General features: G+C 40.5%; 1 protein-coding gene and 1 pseudogene across 2 annotated transcripts; both read left to right on the forward strand.

Annotated features, from left to right (window-relative positions):
• The first annotated feature begins 1,734 nt into the window (after nucleotides 1-1,734).
• LOC137231228 (elongation factor 1-alpha 1 pseudogene) lies at nucleotides 1,735-3,031 on the forward strand (annotated as a pseudogene).
• Nucleotides 3,032-4,808: 1,777 nt separating this feature from the next.
• Nucleotides 4,809-21,378, forward strand: LOC137230166 (glycine N-phenylacetyltransferase). Of its 2 annotated transcripts, XM_067748907.1 has the most exons (7): nucleotides 4,809-5,008; nucleotides 8,744-8,840; nucleotides 11,439-11,534; nucleotides 15,353-15,460; nucleotides 16,885-17,011; nucleotides 17,867-18,038; nucleotides 20,300-21,377. In XM_067748907.1, the coding sequence occupies exons 3-7, from the start codon at nucleotides 11,457-11,459 to the stop codon at nucleotides 20,700-20,702; spliced, it is 888 nt and encodes a 295-aa protein (XP_067605008.1). In that variant the 5' UTR covers nucleotides 4,809-5,008; nucleotides 8,744-8,840; nucleotides 11,439-11,456; the 3' UTR covers nucleotides 20,703-21,377. The 2 variants fall into 2 exon arrangements, with proteins under 2 accessions (XP_067605008.1, XP_067605009.1); XM_067748908.1 differs by lacking the exons at nucleotides 4,809-5,008; nucleotides 8,744-8,840 and adding an exon at nucleotides 11,243-11,260 and having other exon boundaries at nucleotides 20,300-21,378.
• The last annotated feature ends 785 nt before the right edge of the window (nucleotides 21,379-22,163 follow it).

Raw genomic sequence — 22,163 nt, forward strand, 5'->3', positions numbered from 1 at the left:
ACATCCACCCCTTCCACCACCTTCCGTTCCTATCCAGCCCCAATTCCTGACACTGGGGCCCAGGACTTCCCCTCCTTCTAGGGATCAATTAGAAAATCCTATGTTAGTTTCTGGGGCACAGGGACTTGGTCTGGTATCATCTTCTAAGACCCAACAGGGCAGCCAGTTTGGCCAGGAGCCACTCCCAGGGCAGGGCAATTTCCATTGCTGTTATCACACGTAGGGGGCTAAATGCAACTGACCAGACAGTTGGGTTTCTCAGGCTTCTTTAACTGGAAAGATCACAACCCTTCTTACAGGAAGGATCTTCTACACCCGAAGCCCATTTGGCAGTACCCACAGCTGAACCAAATTGGGACCATGATAAAGGAAGAATGCACTTATTAGAGCATTATTTATTAGTGCATCTTGGCAGGGCTTTGAAAATGGACACCAAAGCGAATGAGTTTAAACAATGTTCAAGAAATTCAGCAAAACAAAGGAAGACTTCTCTGAACTTTTGGAAAGGATTTATCAGGACTACAGATGCCATACTAATACAGACCCCAAAGCCCCTGAAAATATTAGAATGGTAAATTTGACCTTTTTTTGAGCTAAGTACCTAAGATATGAAGAGAAGTTTGCAAAGATTAGATGGTGCATTTAGAATGAACCCTTCTCAACTGGTAGGTGTTGCTTTTAAAGTGTGCAACAGGGAACAACAGAACGCCACTTTCCTGGCAGCGGCATTGAATACCTAAAAGGCAAGTAACCCAAAGAGAGGTAAGCCACTGTTGGGGAAGGAATAATGCACTTACTGTAAGGAAGACCATTGGAAAACAGAAGAAAGATGATAAAAGATGAGAGCTTCTCATACGGTAGAAAGAGAGGAACACAGTGATGAATGAAGAAGCCCAGAGGCTCCCTTGGACTTGAGGCATCTAATTCCCCACAGGAGCCCCCAGTGAAATTGACAGTGGGGAATGAGCTGATGAACTTTCTGATAGACCTCACCCTGAAGTTTTTCACCAGAACAGCTTGACATCAGAGTTTCACCAGACCACACTTGAAGCCTACAGATGGCGCTCATGAAAATCCCAGGAAAGGAGACGGAGCTCTCCCCCCACCCCTGCCCCCAGGTCTACAAAAAGATTAGACCAGAAGTGTGTGCTGTCAGCACCCCAGGGAAGGCCGAAAACACATGGTCAGTATGAAAACCATTAAAAAGGAATGCTGGGACACCTAATCTAAACCAATATACTCTAGGCAAGGGGATCACTTCTCCCACAGATTGACTTGTCAAAATACAAACCAGTGTATTCAGAAAAGGACAGAGAGGGCCAAAGAGTGGGGTTTCACTTGGATCACACCTCATCTGGCTGGAAATGTAGTGCACAGCTCTTTTGATCCCTGAGGCACTCTTGGACACTGTGCTGTAGCACATTCAAAATAGTGCCCATTACGGGGGAGATGCCAAATTACAATGGATTCAAAAGTATATAATGGGGCCTTACCTACACAACACCATCCAGCGAGTCAATCAGAATTGCATGATTTGTGCTAAAAATAAACCCAAAGACTGCTGTTGGATGTCCCCAGATGAGGACCCAACATAGGAACCCGTGCCACTGAGGACTGGACTCAAATGCCTTGAGCTGCAGGAAATTTCAGATACCTGCCAGTATTTGTGGATACTTTTTCAGGATGGGTGGAAGCATATCCCACCTGGACAGAAAGTCTCTGAAGAGGATGCCTGGGTCTTGAACAAACTGAAAGCTGAACGTGAGTGTGGTATCACCATTGATATCTCCCTGTGGAAATTCGAGACCAGCAAGTACTATGTGACCATCACTGATGCTCCAGGACACAGAGACTTTATCAAAAACATGCTGACCCAGGCTGACTATGCTATCCTGATTGTTGCTGCTGGTGTTGGTGAATTTGAAGCAGTTATCTCCAAGAATGGGCAGACCCATGAGCATGCCCTTCTGGCTTATACTCTGGGCGTGAAACAGCTAGTTGTTGGAGCTAAAACAACAGATTCCACGGAGCCACCCTACAGCCAGAAGAGCTATGAGGAGGTTGCTAAGTAAGTCAGCACCTACATTAAGAAAATTGGCTACAACCCTGACATAGTAGCTTTTGTACCAATTTCTGGCTGGAACAGTGAAAACATGCTGGAGCCAAGTGCTAGGTTCAAGTGGTTCAAGGGATGGACAGTCAACCCTGGAGATGGCAATGCCAGTAGCATCATGCTGCTTGAAGCTCTGGATTGCGTCCTGCCACCAATTCATCCAACTGACAAGTCCTTGTGTCTGCCCCTCCTGGACATCTACAAAATTAATACTGGTACTGTCCCTCTGGGTCGAGGGGAGACTGGTGTTCTCCAGCCTGTCATGGTGGTCACCTTTGCTCCAGTCAACATTCCAACTAAAGTAAAGTCTGTTGAAATGCACCATGAAGCTTTGAGTAAAGCCCTTCCTGGTGACAGTGTGGGCTTCGTCGTCAAGAACGTGTCTGTCAAAGATGTTCATCATGGCAATGTGGTTGGTGACAGCAAAAATGACCCACTGATGGAAGCAGGTGGCTTCCAGCTCAAGTGATTTTCTTGAACCATATCAGTGCTGGATATTCACCTGTGCTGGATCGTCACACAGCTCACATTGCTTGCAAGTTTGCTGAGCTGAAGAAGAAGGTTGATCATCATTCTGGGAAAAAGCTGGAAGATAGCCCCAAATTCTTGAAATCTGGTGATGCTGCTATCGTTGATATGGTGATTGGCAAGCCCATGTGTGTTGAGACCTTCTCTATCCTCCTCTGGTCATTTTGGTGTTTGTGACATGAGACAGATAGTTGCTGTGGCTATCATCAAAGCAGTGGACAAGAAGGCAGCTGGAGTTGGCAAGGTCACCAAGTCTGCCCCGAAAGCTCAGAGGGCTAAATGAATATTATCCCCAGTATCTGCCACCCCAGTCTTAATCAGTGGTGGAAGAACGGTCTCAGAACTGTTTGCCTCAATTAGTCATTAAAATTTAATAGTGAAAGACTGGTGAATGATTAACAATGCATGATAAAACTTGCAAAAGGAAAGGAGAATGCTTTGTGGACCACTTGTTTTGTGTGTAGTAGTTTTTCAAATCAGCACTTTAGAAAAACACACACATAAATAAAAAATCAGTACTTTTTAATTGGTTAAAGCCCTCCTGAAGGAAATTGTCCCCTGATTTGGATCAAGGCATTGGAACAACATTCATCCTGGAGACCGCAATCAACAGGAAAAACTGAGAAAATGAATATTAATTTAACTTGGGATACAGCCTTGTCAGCTGCCCTGTTATGGATCAGTGGCTCCCAGGAGCAGGCTTAAATTAAGCCCCTTTGAAATATTGTCTGATAGGCCATTCCAGGTGTCTGCCTCGGTGGGAGAATCCAGAAATGCTCTAAAAGAACTAGCGGTTGCCAAATATGGTAGAATATTGAGCACTAAACTCTGTTCATGAGGTCTGCCTATCCAACGGAAGTAAATGGTGATTTCACTGTAGCTGGAGAAGCATCAACCTATTTGTTTATTTTTGTCCAAATAAATAGCATAGGAATTTAGTATATGTATTGGGAACTGGAACGAAAACTCCAAGTTCAATTACAAATTAGACAACAAAATGCTAAGGGGCTTCATCAGATTCAAATAGTTGTAGATAAAAAAGGAAAGAGGATTTTACTACTGACTAAAGATTCTAAGGAATATTCATCACCCCCATTCAGCAGAAAGTAGCCAGAGTGGTCTTCATGCCTTTCCCCACAACATTGTGGAATATGGACACTGACAGTGGGGAACTGTGATAAGGAACAACCTTTGTATTCTATTATAAGTTAATCACAAAAGAGATGTTGCCTATAAGCTTAAATGATACATCATGGCCCATCTCTGGGAACCCTGCCTCTCAGATAATGAGCATGAAGCTAAAATACCTTTGTTTAGCTCACAGGAAACATCCTGACCAGCCCACCTGTGAATGACTGCAGGAAGGAAGAAATGAACACATCCTCTCCAGAGACTGACTGGAACCAGGAAATATTTGGCTTTAGTCCCTCTCCTTTTAGTATAAAAGAAGCCTGAATTCTAACTCAGGCAAGATGGTTCTTTGGGACAGAAGTCCACTATTTTTTGGTTTGTTGGCTTTCCAAATAAAGTTACCATCCCTTGCCCCAACAACTTGTCTCTCGATTTATTGCCCTATCATGCTGTGAGCGATACGAGCTTGGACGTGGTAACATTATCTTCTAGACCTTACTCTATAACTTCTGAAAGTCAGCCATTATTTGTATTTTCATTCCCTTATGTAGAAAATGTTTTTTTCTCTGGCTACTTTTAAGGTTATCTCTTTAAATGGGGTTCTCAGTAGTTTAAATATATGCCCGGGTGTGGTGTTCCTTCTGTTTATTCTGTTTGAGGTTTACTGAGCTTATTCTAAGGGGGAGAATTCTAAACCCTTTAGTCTTTCCAAGTAATTTCTTTACTTATGGTAAAAAAAAAAAATAGAGCTCTGATTTATACATCAAATCTAAACAATAGTTGTCCCTTGCTTTTGCTGCAGGTATTTATGAAAGGGGAGAGAAGGAAATAGGTATTTCTTGTAGTGATCCACCTGCCTCCCAGTTCTTAGCCAGCTGGTTTCACAGATCAGAGTTGCTGAGTGTTGACAGGACCTTTAGGACCAGAAAGCAGCTCAGCCTTCTGGAAAAAGAGCCTCAGGAGGCACTCTGCCAATGTCTCAACGTTACAGAGCCATGTCCTTGAACATGGGACCCGGAGGGAGGGAGTCCATCTCGCACTCCACTGCCAGGCATGCAGCTTGGTGCATGAATTCTATTACGAACCTCAGCTCAGCAGTTTTTGGATCAAACAGGTTAAAGTACACTTTTCAAGACCACTATACCCGGAAGACATATTTCATCTTCTAGAAAAATCGGCCGCCTCTTTTTTTTCTGAGGACCTCTGCAGAGACTGAATGAGAAGACAGCTTTGCAGGTGAGAACAAAGGATCATTGCTCTGAGACTCCTCATCTCTTTCTGTTTCCGCACTGAAGTGGAATGAATAAAAATGCTACTGTTGGATATGGATAAGAATTTCTCATCTGTGTTGAGAATTAAGCCAGATGAAACGGAATTATGCCAGATGAAACGGAAGCTATTCCCTTTGAGAAACCCGTATCAGGCATCTACTGTGTGTACGGCAGTATCCTAATTCTGTGAGAAGTTTTTCACTGGATAAAGACAGGCTTTTATTCTGAATTGATAAATTTGGAGCACTTTGGGAGCTTGCCATTGGTAGATGGGTGATAGAAAATGTAATATCATCTGGGAAGGAATAGGCTGGTTCAGGTCTCAGTATATAACAGAGATTGTTGACATACTATGCAAATACGATCTTATTTAATCCTCTAGTAATGTACTAAGTTACATAGTCAGACTTTTTTCCCCCTTGGATAAATGATGCCCAGGGAAATTAAGTGCCCTGCTTAAAGTGTCAAAGAGACAAGGTAGATTCTAGTAAAAGAATTACAATACAGGTGATATTAAATATGAATTTAAAACCATAAAAAAGAATGTAATTTTAAAAATCTCAGCTGTAATGCCCCTATATTTGGTGTTTCCTTCTAATTTTTTATCTTTACATGATTTATGTAAATATGAACAGAAAAATACTTTATAGCTAGTTAGAATTTTTGCACTGTCATTTTAATCCTTTTCATGTTCATCTTTAAGACTCCCTCCTATGACAACATATATATCATAACTTTTATGTTAATGGGTTTTAGAGTAGTAAAATAATGATAGATCATAGTTTATGTAAATTATAGAGAGACATTGAGATTGTGTCCAATACTTCCCTGTTACTTAATATTGTATTGCTTTACAAACTTTTTCAGAGTATTTTTCTTCATTTGAATTGTTTTCTTTGAATAAATTCCCAGTTCTGGAATGGCTTTGTGAAAGGTTTCAAAGTGTGCTCTATAGGACTTTGCCCACTATCAATGCTGGCAACCCACTAAAATGAATCTCCTCAGTTTTAGTCAACTGCGTTTACTGAACACCATATTTGTGTTTTCAGTGTGTGTGTGCACACACGTACAGAAAGTTCTCCCAAATGTACTTGTTGATACTTTAATATCCCCAGTAAACTGGCATCAAATTGAATTTTTCATATTTTCATGTAATCTTTTTGTGAAATGCTCCTCGCTAATGTCTGATTAGTCTTTAGAAATGATACATGTCTACTACTGTCTTGATACTTTCCAAGATATGGCACAGGTACTTCTATTCTGGTCTGAGCCTTTTTTCAGAGGAGCAACTAGTAGAAATTCCCATGCCCAGAACATAGTTGGCCTTCTGCAAGTACTTGTTGAATGAATGAAGGAGTCTTTTTCCCCTTGGTAAGCAGAGTGACTAAATCGATTATGTTGATACAAATACATAGTACATTCAATCACTAAACAGACATTGAGTCCTTACTGTGTGTAATAAACATTGAGAATAATAAAATAAATCATTGGAGGCCCTGCCCAGAGGACTGATAATCTAGAAGACAAAATGCAATTTACTGTAACAAGTTGTGTGATTAAAATATGTACATAACCTTAGGGGAGTGCAGAAAAGAGAGTGATTTGTATTGTTTGGATTGAGGAAATAGAGGGAGTCAATAGGGGAAAACCTGAAATTTGAGTAAGACTTTGAAACGGGAGCAAAAGCTGGATTTAGAAGGTCTTCTGGAAGTAGAGCATAAATAAAATGAAGAAAGGCAGGAGTTGTTAAATCAGATACTGAGTTAAAGAAATAGTCTGTGGTCTTCTGGGGAATAGAAGGACGACAGAGGAGACTAATAGACTTTACCTTGATAGTAAAAAAAAAAAAAACTCATTTACAGGACTTAAGTAAGTCTTACCAGTCCCAGTGACTGCCCACAGCAGCTACAGTCAAGATACAAACAACACTTTAAAAATTAACTTAAAATGGGTTAAAGACTTAAATGTATTAAGACTTGAATTCGTAAAACTCCTAGAAGAAAACATGGGGGAAAAAACTTGACCTTGGTCTTGGCAATGAGTTTTGGATATGACAACAGAAGCACAAGCAACGAAAGCAAAAAATAAAGTGGGACTATATCAAACTAAAAAGCTTATGGAGGGCTTCCCTGGTGGTTGAGAGTCCACCTGCCGATGCAAGGGACACAGGTTCGTGCCCCGTTCCGGGAAGATCCCACATGCCGCGGAGCAGCTAGGCCCGTGAGCCATGGGCACTGAGCCTGTGCATCCGGAGCCTGTGCTCTGCAACGGGAGAGGCCACAGCAGTGAGAGGCCCGTGTACCACCAAAAAAAAATGCTTATGGAGAGAAAGAAAACAGTCAACAAAATGAACAACCTATGGAATGGGAGAAAATATTTGCAAACCAATAAGGGGTTAATATCCAAAATATGTAAAGAACCCATACAAGTCAAGAGCAAAAAATATATATTGTATATATATTTAATCCTGTTTAAAAATGAGCAAAGAAGCCCTGAAAAGACACTTTTCCAAAGAAGACATACAAATGGCCAATAAGTACATGAAAAGATGCTCAAAACAAAATCACAATAATACCTCACACCTGTTTAAATGGCTATTATCAAGCAGACAAGAGATAAGTGTTGTCAAAGATGTGAAGAACAGGGAACCCTAATGTACTGTTGGTGGGATTATGAGTTGGTGCAGCCACTATGGAAATAGTATGGAGGTTCCTATAAAAATTATAAATAGAACTACCATATGATCCAGTAACCCCACTTCTGGGTACATATCTGAAGGAAATTAAATCACTATCTTGAGGAGACACCTGCACCCCCATGTTCACTGCAGGATTATTCACAAGAGCCAAGACATGGAAATAATCTAAGTGTCCATAGATGGATGAATGGATAAATAAGTTGTGGTATATCTATACATTGGAATATTATTCAGTCATGAGAAAGAAGAAAATTCTGCCATTTGTGACATGGATAACTTGAGAGCATTATGCTAAGTGAAAAAAGTCAGATAGAGTAAGACAAATACGCTATGATCTCAGTTGCATGTGGAATCTGAAAAAAACCAAACTGATTGAAACAGAGAAGAATAGTGGTTGCAAGCAACCAGGGGTTGGAGGAGATGCAAAGATGTTGGTCAAAGGGTACAAACTTCCATTTATGAGATAATTGCTGGAGATCTGGTGTGTAGCATGGTGACTATAATTAACAGTGCTGTATTATGTACTTGAGAGTTGCTAAGGAGTAGATCTTAAATGCTCTCACAACAATGCAAAAAGAAATATGTGATGTGATGGAGGTGATAACTAACCTTATTGTGGTGATCATTTTGCAATGTACCTATGTATCAACTCATCACATTGTACACCTTAAACTTACACAACATTATAGGTCAATCATATCTCAATAAAGGTGGGGAAAAAAGAGAGATAACCACCTCCTTAGTGGTTCTGGTCTAGATTCTCCTCCCCTCAAATCATGAAGGGACCTCCCGGTTAAATGAAGGGACTATTTTTTCTCCCCAGATTACTGACAAAAAGTCCAGGTAAAAGGGAACACATATGCAAAATCAAAACATTAATTTGTCCAAGATTCTCCAACATGTTAAGACAGCAGGATCAAAACATGAAAAGAAGTCTTTGGTAACTGGAGCATGACTGCCAATAGACGCAAACTAATACTAGTTCCATTTCTCCAAGTACAGATTCTACCTGCTCATCCCAAAGGACCACTGTTCCCAAAGGGTTGAGCTGAAGAGGAGCAGGCCCTGAACACAGTGACCAGAGAGCTGGGAAGCCAAAGTAAGTAGAGAAGAAGCCAGCTGAGGTCAGTTTCCTAGCATTGATGAGCTAAATTCATGGATACCAAAAACAGACCGGGGATGACCTTTAAAAGAACAGTCAGGAACTTAGGCAAATAAATGAGTTTAAACAACAATGACTTTCTCCTAATATCTACAGGGTTCTGCATATTCCAAGTTTAATGCCATTTTGAGTCTAACAAGAACTTTCTCCATAGTTCTTGTCAGGAAGAGTTAGCCAGTCATTCCCAGGGATATGACAGCTGACATCTAACACCATCCTCTCTTCAATGGCCAGTTCTAGTGCAATCTCCTTTAAGAACGCTATAAGCTTCCACTGAGAAGTATTCTCTGTCTTTTGTGAATCTCGTAGGCCTTAGGCAGAACATTTGATTTGCCACAGTCTTCTGTCTACATTTTTAGTCAGCATGTTATGATCCAATTCTTCTGATCATCCTAATTTCCTACAGTGAGTCAAAATGCAGAAATGCTGCTTTATCTTACATAGTAATATACACTATACACATCAGACTCTTAGGTTTAGGGATGGGCTAAGGCTCAAGAAGAGGTGAGGATTGGGGATAGGGTGATTGAATTCGTTTTCAATATCATTTGGTAATAAAAATGAGAATAATTTATATTTTAAAGCATATCAAAATGGCTGCTTCAAAATGTCATGAATAGGCAGGAATAAAGACGCAGACCTCCTAGAGAACGGACTTGAGGTTATGGGGAGGGGGAAGGGTGAGCTGTGACAGGGCGAGAGAGAGTCTTGGACATATACACACTAACAAACGTAGTAAGGTAGATAGCTAGTGGGAAGCAGCCGCATGGCACAGGGATATTGGCTTGGTGCTTTGTGACAGCCTGGAGGGGTGGGATAGGGAGGGTGGGAGGGAGGGAGACGCAAGAGGGAAGACATATGGGAACATATGTTTATGTATGACTGATTCACTTTGTTATAAAGCAGAAACTAACACACCATTGTAAAGCAATTATACCCCAATAAAGATGTTAAAAAAAATGTCATGAATTCTATAGCATTGTGATTGCATATTTATGGGATAAGTTAGCTCTCTCTATGGGGCATATGTTTGTTGTGTACTTGTTTTATTTTCCTTATTAGATTATGAGTGCTTAAACAACAGGAAATCTAAGCTCACAGTTGCTCAGAGAGTTAGTTGATCAAAATTAAGTGTATCAGTCAGGGTCCAAGCCGAAAAGTAGATTTGTTACAGGGAATCGACCGTATGCAACTGTGTGGACTAGTTCAGCAGTTTCTGTAAGGCTGTTTCTTCCCACCTGGTGCTGAAGACTGAAGTACACAGGGAAGGTAGCTGGGAAAGGAACGTGAGAGGGAAAAAGAACAAGCTGAAACCCACAGTATAAGCTGAGGCTCACGGGGCCAGAGAAACTTTGTCGGTCCTGCTGACCCTGACCTTGGTAGAATGGGTGTCCCGCAGAAGCCAGGTTCCTTTGGTAAGGAGCTAAACACCCACACCTGGCCCAGGTGACAGACGAGCTGAAAGCAGACCTGGGGAGAGTGAGGCACTTGCCAACCCAGCCCCTACCTTGGGTCGTGAGTTTAGCTGCCAAACGCCTGCTGCTTCGACTCTGCCCTCCAGGTCCTCCTGAGGAATCTCTCTGTGGCCCACCCTAACTGGAAATGTGCAGGGAAGGGAATTCTGAGAAATGTAGTTCAGCCTAGCTGAGGTGACACTCACCACAGTTGTTGAGATGACAGTGAGTTCTCAATAAATATTTATTGAGCGATTGCATAAGTGAAAGACCGCATGGATGAATAAATCAATACTTAGGTTTCCAGGCTAGTCACAAACGTGTATTTCAATGGTAATGAAGCCATACTAAGATACCGTTGAATAAAAATCAAGGCCAGACTTTGGGAAGGAGAGCCTTTATTTGAAAGGATTATTTCAAGAGTGGGGAAAAGGAGTGCTGTAACAGAGAGAGGGTATTATTTCAACAGGAGAACTCTTAGACCATAACATCTGCAAACACCTGAAAGGTCAGGCAGGAAATGGTTATTCTTTCATGGAAAGGAGTAAGCAAGGTTCATGGGGGATCATTCTGAATGCCAGTGGTGGCTCTGGCTGAGCGTAGGTCACAGTGCAGAGCCCTGTGTGGAGGAGAGAAGCTTGACTAATGTGCGCTCAAGCCCATAACTTTTGTTAAGACATCAGAACACTTTGTTCTGATGGTTCAGTGGGGATAAACGGTCAAGCTAACCATTTATGAAGGAAGAGTAAACAGGGTTGCAAAGAACCCAGTTCTTCTGCCCATTTTTTAATTGGGTTGTTTGGGGGTGGGGTTGATGTTGAGTTGTATGAGCTGTTCATTTGTTGAAGATTGGGAATTTGAAGGCTTAGTAGCTGGCCTTGTCATAGGTAACAGGGGGACACGGTGAGTCTTACTACGCCAAACGGAAGAAAGGACAGTGCTTTGCAGGAAGACATTTCAAAAACACGAAGGGGATGGAGAGGTTTCTTTAGCAATTGCTGTTTTCCAGGATAACAGGGCTTAGGTGTCTTTGTGTGTCTTGCAGCACTTCTCATCCCTTGGTTTTCGATCCTCTCTTTAGATTAAGGTACCTGCCAAGATGTTCCACTTACAAGGCCCGCAACTGCTGCAGATGTTAGAGAAATCCTTGAGGAAGAGCCTCCCTGAGTCCTTAAAGGTGAGAGTGGAACATTCTTAGGGGAAAAAGGACTAGCAACAGCCTCAGAAAAAGGTGGGCAAGAGAACAAGCATTCACTGAGCACCTACTCTGTGCCAGACGCTCACTCATCTTGCATCTCATTTAGTTCACATCATCTCTCTGCAAGGCAGGTACATCATGTCTGTAGAACCAAAGAGGAAACGGAGGCTCAGTTATATGACTTGACCAAGATCACAGCAATAGTGAGTGGCAATGCTATGATTGGAATCCACTATGTTCTTTGCTGTGTGATGACCCAAAAACTTTCCCTTGTGCCCTTTCAACTCTTACGTTATATAACACTGGAAGTTTGTCCAGAACTGGCAAAGTTAATGTGTAATTTATTCTTCCCAAACAATCAAGTGCCCGATGAAAAGTTAACCATTGTCATTCTTCTTTGTAATTAATAACTGGTCAATTTCTGTTTTGTCAAACCCCAAAGGATTATTATGTTTAACCTGGGGTGAGACAGAAATTGTGTATAAGAAGTGATCTTATACCACAGAGAAGTGTTTTTTCTTGCAATAATATATGTTGCAAAGGGACTAGGCTATTGTTAAAGAGTGCCACTGCATTATGATAAAGGCATTAATTCATCAAGGAGACATAAGAAAGGCTGAAATGTATACACCCAACAACAAAGGCTCAAAGTACCTGAGACAAAAACTGATAGAACTGAAAGAAGACATAGGGAAACACACAGGTATAAAGACTTCAACATTCCTCTCTCAGCAATTTGTAGAATAGACAGAAAACCTATAAATATATGTGAACTTATTACATATGAAATACAATGAACCAGCCTGAAGTAACTGGCATTTATAGAATACTTTCCACAACCACAGCAGAGTACATATTATTTTCAAGTGCACATGGAACATTTACCAAAGTAGACCATAATTTTGAAAAGTTTAGAAGAATTGAAATCATACCAAGCATGTCCTTGAACAATATAGAATTAAACTCAAAATTAAAAAAACCTGAAAGGTGTCTGGGAAATACCTGAATTTCTAGAAATTATATACTTCTAGATAAATCATGCTTAAAAATCACAAGTGAAATTAGAAAATATTTTAGTTGAACGAAAATAAAAATACAACTTTCGAAAAGTTTTGGGATGCAACTAAAGCAGTGATAACTGGGAAATAGATAGCATTAAGCGCTTATAATAAAAAAGAATAATGGTCTCAAATCAATGCTTTAAGTTTCTACCTTAAAAACTAGAAAAAAGAGTAAATTAACCTCAAAGAAAACACAATTAAGAAAATTATGAAAGATAAGAGCTGAAATCAGTAAATTTGAGAAGAGAAAAACAATTAAGAAAATCAATAAATCTAGACTCTGGTTCAGTGAAAAAAATCAATAATGTTGGTAAAGTTCTAACCAAACTGACCAAGAAATAGAAGACACAAATTATAAATATCAGGAATAGAACAGGGAGCATTACTACAAACACAATAGACATTATAAAGATATTAGGATACAGTGTTTTCAATGCTGAGCTCATAAATTTCACAATGTATGTTCTGTGAAAAGCACAAATTACCAAAGGTCACTGAAGAAGAAAAATGCAAACTATATTGTCCTATATCTATTGGAGAAATTGATTTTGTAATTTAAAACATTCCAACAAAGAAAACTCCATGTCCAGATGGCAATGTGGCAATTTCTACTACACATGTAAGGAAAAAATAATACCCCTTCTACACAAACTCTTGCAGAATAGAGCAGAGGAGAAAACACTTCTCAAATCATTTTATGAGCCCAGAATTACCCTGATACCAAAATCAGAAGTGGGTATTACAAGAAAAGAAAACTACAGAACAATATCCCTTGTGAACAGAGATTACCCTCAACAAAATACTATGAAGTCAAATCCATCAATATATCGAAAGGATGATACATCATAACCAAGGGGAGTTTATCTCGGAAATGCAAGGCAGGTTCAACATTCAAAAATCAATCAATGTAATTCACCATATCAACAGACTGAAAAAGAAAAGCCATATGATCTTCTCTCAATAGATGCAGAAAAAAATATTTGACAAAATGTAATATTCCTCATAGAAATAAAACTCTCAGCAAACTAGGAATAGAAGGAATTTCTTCAACCTGATAAAAAGCATACTGGAAAAATCAACATCTATCATCATACTAAATAGTGAAAGAGTGAATGTTCCTCCTAAGATCGGTAACAAGGCAAGGATATTCATTCTCACACTTCTATTCAACATGGTACTGGATATCCTAGCCAGTACAATAAGGCAGGAAAAAGAAATAAAAGACATACGTATTGGAAATAAATAAATTAGTGTTTATTCACAGATGGTATGATTGCGAAATGTAAAAAATCCTAAGGAACCTACCAAAAAGCCACCCTAAAAAGCTCCTAGATATATAACTGAGTTAAGCAAAGGCTTTAAGGTGAATATACATAATACAAACATTGTTTTTCTATGTGCTAGCAATGAACAATTGGAATTAAAAATTAAAAATCAATACCTTTATAAGCAACCTCCCCCCCCCAAAAAAAACCAAGAGACAACAACAACAAAAAACCTTAGGTATAAACTGTTAATTTACAAGGCTTGTCTCTAAAATAAATCTCATTTTCTTTTGTTGATGAATCACAGCTCTGGACTTCTCAGGGCAGCATGAATATGATGTATAATTCAGTATAGTTAATTACACTGATCCTGCTGATGGGAAACCTGGAAGGAATAGCACCATATTACACCTTGTTTTACCTTTTTCTGGTGCTCTGACACCTTGTATAGGGATCATGTGTAGACTCAGCCATGAGTGCTGAGTGCAGCCCAGAGACACTGATCCTTCTGACTGAGGTAGGGTAGGGAACTGTCGAGAGGAACAAGGTCAGGAGTCAGACTGCTCTGACCCCACAAATTCATTGTTTTCTGGGTAACACTGCAAAAAGTAAACATCTCTAAGTCTCAGTGCTCTTGCATGTAAAATGAGTAAAACTGGAAAGTAAATACTCTCGGTAGACATTCCTCAACCTTAAAGAGGGTTATGATTACCTTGCAGAGCTGTTGGGAGGATTAAATAAAATATGATAAAATTTATAGCCAACACTTCTAGAACACTTACCAAATGTCAGGAACTACACAAAGTGCTCGACATGAACTCAAAAGTCTAACTCAAAAGTCATTTGGGGCTTCCCTGGTGGCGCAGTGGTTGGGAGTCTGCCTGCCGATGCAGGGGACGTGGGTTCGTGCCCCGGTCCAGGAAGATCCCACATGCCGCGGAGCGGCTGGGCCCGTGAGCCATGGCCGCTGAGCCTGCGCGTCTGGAGCCTGTGCTCTGCAACGGGAGAGGCCATGGCAGTGAGAGGACCGTGTACAGCAAAAAAAAAAAAAAAAAAAAAAGACTATGTAGATTTGTGTTTACTGACATGGAAATATGCTCATAGTATAGTGTGTATGTGTACGTATGGGGGGGAATAGATGTTAAATTAATATGTATTAGGTAATTTCATGTTTAAAAACAATGTGTAAATAAACGGAATAAAATGGAAAGAGAACACTAAATTCTGCAATGTGGTAGTAGATGATTTTTAATTTATTCATTTTATTTATCTGGATTTTAAAAAATATTCATATAATATTCTCATTGTTTGACACCAAAATCTAGAACCTAGTAGAACCTGAAGATTGAACTGAATGCCCTATTAGGTACTTACCCTCATTTCATAGAAACAAACTGAACTGATCAAACGCAAGGCACTTTGCCAACCCTTCCTAATAAGCTGACCCTCTCACTTTGTCTGGATACTGCAGGTTTATGGGACCGTCTTCCACATGAATCAGGGAAACCCATTCAAGCTAAAGGCCCTGGTGGACAGGTGGCCTGATTTTAATACAGTGGTTATCCGCCCTCAGGAGCAGGTAAGGTGCCAGATGTGGAATGAATTTGCATCTATGTTTGTATTCACTATGAACCTACCATGTACCTTGCAATGTGGTAGACCCTGGGGATACCAAAATGAATTGCAGTGATAGTGAACAAGTCCCTGTCCTCAAGAACTTCACAGCCTGGAGGGAAACACAGACAAGCAGATAAATTACAACATGCTTTGAAAATGTACAAAAACATACGAGATACAGAAGTAGCACTGAGCAAGAGGTGATTAAAACTGTAGATGTCAGGGGATGCAGGGAGAGGATCAGAGAGCCTTCATAACAGACATTTCACCAAAACTGAATTTTGAAGAATAATAGGTTTTTGACAGGTTGACAAGAGCAGAGATTGCATTCTAAGTAGAGAAAATAACACCCCAAAATATGTGAAGTTAAACATGAATAATGTTAAGGAAATATAAAGAACAAATTACAATGCTTGTATCTGGGAATATATTTTCAGTACCAGACTTTTAAAAATCACTCAAACTAAGTGGTTAATCTGTTTCAAATATAAATATGTTGCAAGCATATTGCAAATATAAAATAAAAATTCATCTCATAGTATTTTGATATAAATTATTTACAAGTAAAATTTAAATGTATAGTGACTTTAAAAAAGCAAATTAAACAGAATACAAAAATAAAGATAATTTAATTATTGAAATCTAAAAATGGAATAATATTCGCTTTTTTATGCAACTTTAAAACAGAGATTGTTGGTGGTATTAATGCTGAGGGCATTTCTGTGCAACACCTTCCAGCTATTCTACCCTTGTTGGGTAGTTGTTCTCTCCTTCCTTTGCCTTCAAAATAAATCTCACCCTTTATTTGTTAATTTTGAGCAGAACTTACTGAGCAAATTTCGCATTTCAGTTTTGTTGGGAATATGAATTATTTTGTAAACAATAGTGCATTGTGGGTTACATTTTAAAGACATCACGTGTCTTCACTCTGTATAGCTTTATCACATGTGAGAATTCTAATACAAAGTTACCCGTGTCAATTTCAATATTGTTTTCATAATCCACTTGTTCTGAGACTCTTTGAAACAGAGTAACATTTACTCTTGCAATGGAAACTTGTCTTTGACAAAAATTCCTTCCTTCTCCTGAGGATTACAGAATTACTGAAGAATGCTTTGTAAACTGGTACGTGTTTGGCTGATTTGAAATTGTAATGTAACATATAAATACCTAGTTCATCAAGTTTTTCTTACTCATAAGTGGAATAATTCATTAAATCCTTTACTTAGTCTTATGATGTAAATGATTCAGGAATGATGATAGTACATCAAGAAGAATATCAATATTTAGGTTTGTAAAACATCACTGTATAATAAATACCAAGCACAAGTAATCCAATCACTGGATAGAGTCAATTTGATTTATTTGTATTACCCAACCAAACAGGATATGGCAGATGACTTTGATCACTACACCAACAGCTACCAAATCTATTCTAAGGACCTCAAGAACTGTCAAGAATCCCTTAGCACATCAGACGTCATCAACTGGAAACAACATTTGCAGATCCAAAGTATGTAAGGGATCTGGGATATGTGCTGGCTGCTAGGACTGCTCATATCTATATACCCGTAGGGTCACTTTTTATCCTGAGTACATCCCCCTACAAACTTTATTTCCTTTTACCAAACTCCAGACACTCAGCTTGATGTTCATTCCCTGTATCGGCTGCCGCCATCTCTTCAGTGGAGTTGAATTCAAGCATTACAAACTCTAAGTTTCCTTTAAGAACGTGTGAGTGATGCAAGTTCTCGTTACCGGAGGATTCATGATATATTTTTCAGTCATATTCAGGATCCCTTAGGGTGATTGGATGTGAGAGCAGAGCTCCCCCTCTGGCCTTCCATTCCTAGAATTAGAATGATAAGTCCTTGTGCCACAGAGCACCACCCCAGTCACGAGAACACCTGTCATTGTTGGAGTCAGACTCCCTTGGGTGATATCCTTGCTCTGCCTGTGACTTGCTTTGTGATCTTGTGCAAGTGATGTAACTTAACTATTATTCAGTTCCCTCACATATAAAAAAGGTAGATAATTAAAGTACCTAAAACATAAGGTTAATGTAAGGATTAAATGTGGTATCAGACCAATACCTGGGCATGTAGTATGTGAACATGCAAGGTTGCCTACTGTTTTCTAAATACCAATTCTCCTTGATTTCACAGTACTGTAGTCAGGATTTCTAGTATTATCTCTGTATTGCAGAAGAGAAAACATGCTTAGGTAGCTACATGGCCATGGTCACGTGGTCACTTGCAACAGCAGAGGCAACATCGTCTGACGTTAAGTCCTGCATAGCTTCTGTTGGGAAGCTTCGTGAAGCATCTAAATGGACAATTGCTTCTCTCCTAACTTTATCCCTCTCTAGGTTCACAGTCCAGTCTGGATGAGGTGATACGGAATCTTGCAACCACTAAATCCGTTAAGGTCAAGCAAACACAATGCATTCTCTATGTGATGTCTGAGACAGCGAGGAAACTTCTTCCTTCCCTGCCGGAGACAAAGAACTTACCTGCTGGATACGGCAGACCCAAAGCCATGTGAGTTTGAAAAAAGACGCTCTGCACTATTCACATCTTTCACTATGGAAGTAGCCTTCCAACTTCTCCCCTTATGTCCCCTCTTGTCTCCCTACAGTCCATTTCCAGGGTGATCGCTTTTCGTAGGGAATGTGGATTATGTCCATTCACCTGCCAAGAAGCCATTGAGGTTTCTCAGCATACTTTTTTTTTTTTTTTTTTTTTTTTTTTTTGGTGGTACGCGGGCTCCTCAATGCTGTGGCCTCTCCCATTATGGAGCACAGGCTCCGGATGCGCAGGCTCAGCGGCCATGGCTCACGGGCCCAGCCGCTCCGCGGCATGTGAGATCTTCCTGGACCGGGGCACGAACCCGTGTCCCCTGCATCGGCAGGCGGACTCTCAACGAGTGCGCCACCAGGGAAGCCCTCAGCATACTTTTAATAAAACCAAACTCCTTTATGGATTTTCAAGGTCCCGTAAGACCTGGAACCCATCACCTTTTGGACTTCATTCTGTCCCTCTAGCTAACTCCCACCAGCAGCTCTGGCCATCTTTCTGCAGCTCGATCTCATACATTCACACATGCATTTGCACTTTGTCTGCCTACAGTGTCCTTCCCTGTGATCTTCATATATTTGCCTCTTTCTGCCATTCATACTCTCAAATGTCATTTCCTCAGAGAGGTCTTCTCAGAGAACCCTGTCTAAAACCACCGCCTCCCATAAGTCTTCAACTGCAAAACCCAATTTTTATTCTTTATTGCATTTATCATTATCTGAAATCAGCCTGTTTGTGTGTGTACTGACCTGTTCGTTCTTTGACCCTCTCCCGTACAACGTTTCAAACTCCACAAGTGCAGCGACCTTCTTTATGTTGTTCATTGATAGATCCTCAGTACCAGACTGAACACACAGCAGATGCTTGAAAAATATGCATTTAATGAGTTCACTTCACAGAGCAAAAGTTTTCCAGTAGGGCTTCCCTGGTGGCGCAACGGTTGAGTGTCTGCCTGCCAATGCAGGGGACACGGGTTCGAGCCCTGGTCTGGGAGGATCCCACATGCCGCGGAGCAACTAGGCCCATGAGCCACAACTACTGAGCCTGTGCGTCTGGAGCCTGTGCTCCGCAACAAGAGAGGCCGCGATAGTGAGAGGCCCGCGCACCGTGATGAAGAGTGGTCCCCACTTGCCACAACTAGAGAAAGCCCTTGCACAGAAACGAAGACCCAACACAGCAAAAATAAATTAATTTATTAAAAAAAAAGTTTTCCAGTAAAGAGAAGTTAAACAAATTATATATTTTCCCCCATTGATGTCCAGTCTAACACTGAATAGAACGGAACACTGGTGGTGGAGATTTGAGCTGGAGATGCCCAATCCTATGACCCTCTGTGTGTTAATGTACCTGGAAAAGCTTTATTCACATTGTATCACACGTGATACCTGAAAAGCACCTGCACATCTATAATCTCATTTGATTCTCCCGTCCACCCCATGAGATAGACAAGGTAGGAGATATTATCCCTAGTTTCCTGACAGAAAATAGGCTCAGATAATGAAACAGCTTGTTCAGGTCCCATGGATGGTTAAGGGCATAATGGGCTTGAGTCTAGATCTCCTAGTTCCACATGGTGGGCTCTTTCTAGGACCCCCCCCCCCACCGAAGCCTCTTTACAGCCTGCAGATGCCTTCAGATTCAGTGTTCTGTACTTCGGGGGCCACCTGCATGCCACATCACTCCCCCTCTCTGGACTTCATTCAGTTCCCACAGTGGCCAAGGACCCTCTGATGCCAACATTCTAAGATTCCATGATTCTAAGCTCTGGCTGTACATACAGCTTGCTAGCACGTGCTTTGGGGCACTTGCCTATTTTCTGTTTACCTATTTTTCTTATCTGTAAAATGGGGGTGATATCAATTCCCTCATATTAAGGGGAGAGTCACTGCATTGCTGAAAGGACCGATACTTAATTTTTAGGTACTTATTGTTTATGGGCACAAGTCCTAGGTACTCATGATGTAGTTGCTCTTATATCAGTATTTTTGGAAGGTACTATTAATATCCCTGCTTTATAAAGAAGAAATGGAGGCAGAGAGACATTACATTGCCTGCTCGAGATCACACAACCAGCCAGGTTATGAATCCCGGCGGTCTGGTTGCAGAATCTGTACCTTTACCTGTGCTCTAATTTGCATTGTCTGAAGACAATTTGGGGGCAAACAAATATGATACTCCACAGTATGTGTGATTTATGGACTGTTCTTTTTCCTTCTTCTCAATAGTAACCAAGAGATGTTTAAACTCTCATCCCTGGATCCTACCCACGCTGCCTTGGTGAATAAATTCTGGCATTTCGGTGGCAATGAGAGGAGCCAGCGGTTCATCGAGCGCTGTATCCGGACCTTCCCCACCTTCTGCCTGCTGGGGCCTGAGGGGACCCCTGTGTCCTGGTCCCTGATGGACCAGACAGGAGAGGTGCGGATGGGGGCCACCCTGCCTGAGTACCGGGGCCAGGGTCTCGTCTCCCATATGTTGTTTGTCCACAGCCATGCTCTGGACAAACTCGGCTTCCCCGTATATAACCATACAGACAGAGCCAACAAAATCGTACAGAAAATTAGTCACAATCTGCAACACGTCCCCATGCCCTGTGATTGGAACCAGTGGAACTGTGTGCCTCTGTGAAGCAGCCACGAACCCAAGACAGTGCTGGGTGGGCTGGTCACATGGCAAGAGATGCTGGCGGAGGGGTGGGGGGACAGAAAGAAAGAATAAACTGTAATCAGCAGTAAAGCAGTGTGTGTTGTTTGGGCTCTGGGGAAGCAGCGTGAGTGGTCAACAGAACCACCAGAGTCCCTTCTCCCAAATCACTCATGAATTTCCCTTTGGGTCCAGCAGACCTTCCTACTTCCTCCACATTCCAACCGTGGCAACCACCATTCTATTCTGTGAGTTCAACTTTTTGTTTTTGAAGATCCCACGTATAAGTGATATCATGCAGGATTTCTGTTTCTGTCTGGTTTATTTTACTGGTTCACAATTTTCTTTTAATACATATGGCTAGTAAGGAAACTATCCCTAATCAATAAGGAATAAATGCAACCCACTGCTCTACTGGTGCCATTATTCTTCTTTCCAGCACCATCATATCTATCTCTACTTAGAACGTGTACATGGAATGCAGAGTAAGACAACTTAAGTACTATAGCTTGTCATATCACAATAGCACGACAATTTAACATCTTGTTTTCCAGAAACAACACACATGCAAAAAGAAAATTGTTATTTAACAATAACTGTTAAAAGGTATGTGGCAGAGATACTTTGAATTTGAGGTAAATCAGGAAAAATCTATAAAATTGGATCGAATTTGTGGGAAATTATCACACATAACATTTGTACATTCTGTGAACTAGGTTAAATCTGTAAATACTGAATATGACTTTTTTTTTCTAAATTGACAAGATAAAAAAATTGGCATGTTATCAACTTGTTTCAAGTTGCAGGATGAATATGAATTACTTGTATCAAGACAAGACTACTCTAGGTAGAAAGGGATACTTCAAATGTAATGTTCTTTTGCGTGTAAAGAGGAGTTTGACAATTAATATCAGCCATTATTCTCATACCAAGCTGTAGGACATTTTATACAATTTAATAAAGGACTTTACATACTGAAAACCCTCCAACTAACATTGTATGTTATGCACTAGTGTGCTGTGCGGTTTCAGAAAATTAAAGCTTCGAAAATGTTCAGGAAGATGACTTTACTCTCAACTTTCTCTTGTAGTACAATCCACCCTTCGAAGAGTTCAGAAAGGAAACAAAAAATGTTGCATTGTCATCAAATATATTTTTAAGATAATGAATTTTTTGTCTTCCTCAAAAAGGAATTTGAGAATAGAATAGTGCATTAGGTACTAGTCTCTAGTGGTATGCATCTATATATTTATGTATATATATATTTTTCCTCCAAGACACAGGAATTTTAAAAAATTCTCACATCTCAATAAAGCCATGAAACAACAAAATTCTCACATCTCTAATGAATTAGTGTAATCATAGGTATGATTATCAGAGAAGAAAGACACTGAGGATGTACCAGTGGTAGAAAAAAAAAAGGATTCTCCAAGCTGGTACATCAAG

This window comes from Pseudorca crassidens, chromosome 9, assembly GCF_039906515.1.
Source record: "Pseudorca crassidens isolate mPseCra1 chromosome 9, mPseCra1.hap1, whole genome shotgun sequence".
Taxonomy (NCBI): Eukaryota; Metazoa; Chordata; class Mammalia; order Artiodactyla; family Delphinidae; genus Pseudorca; species Pseudorca crassidens.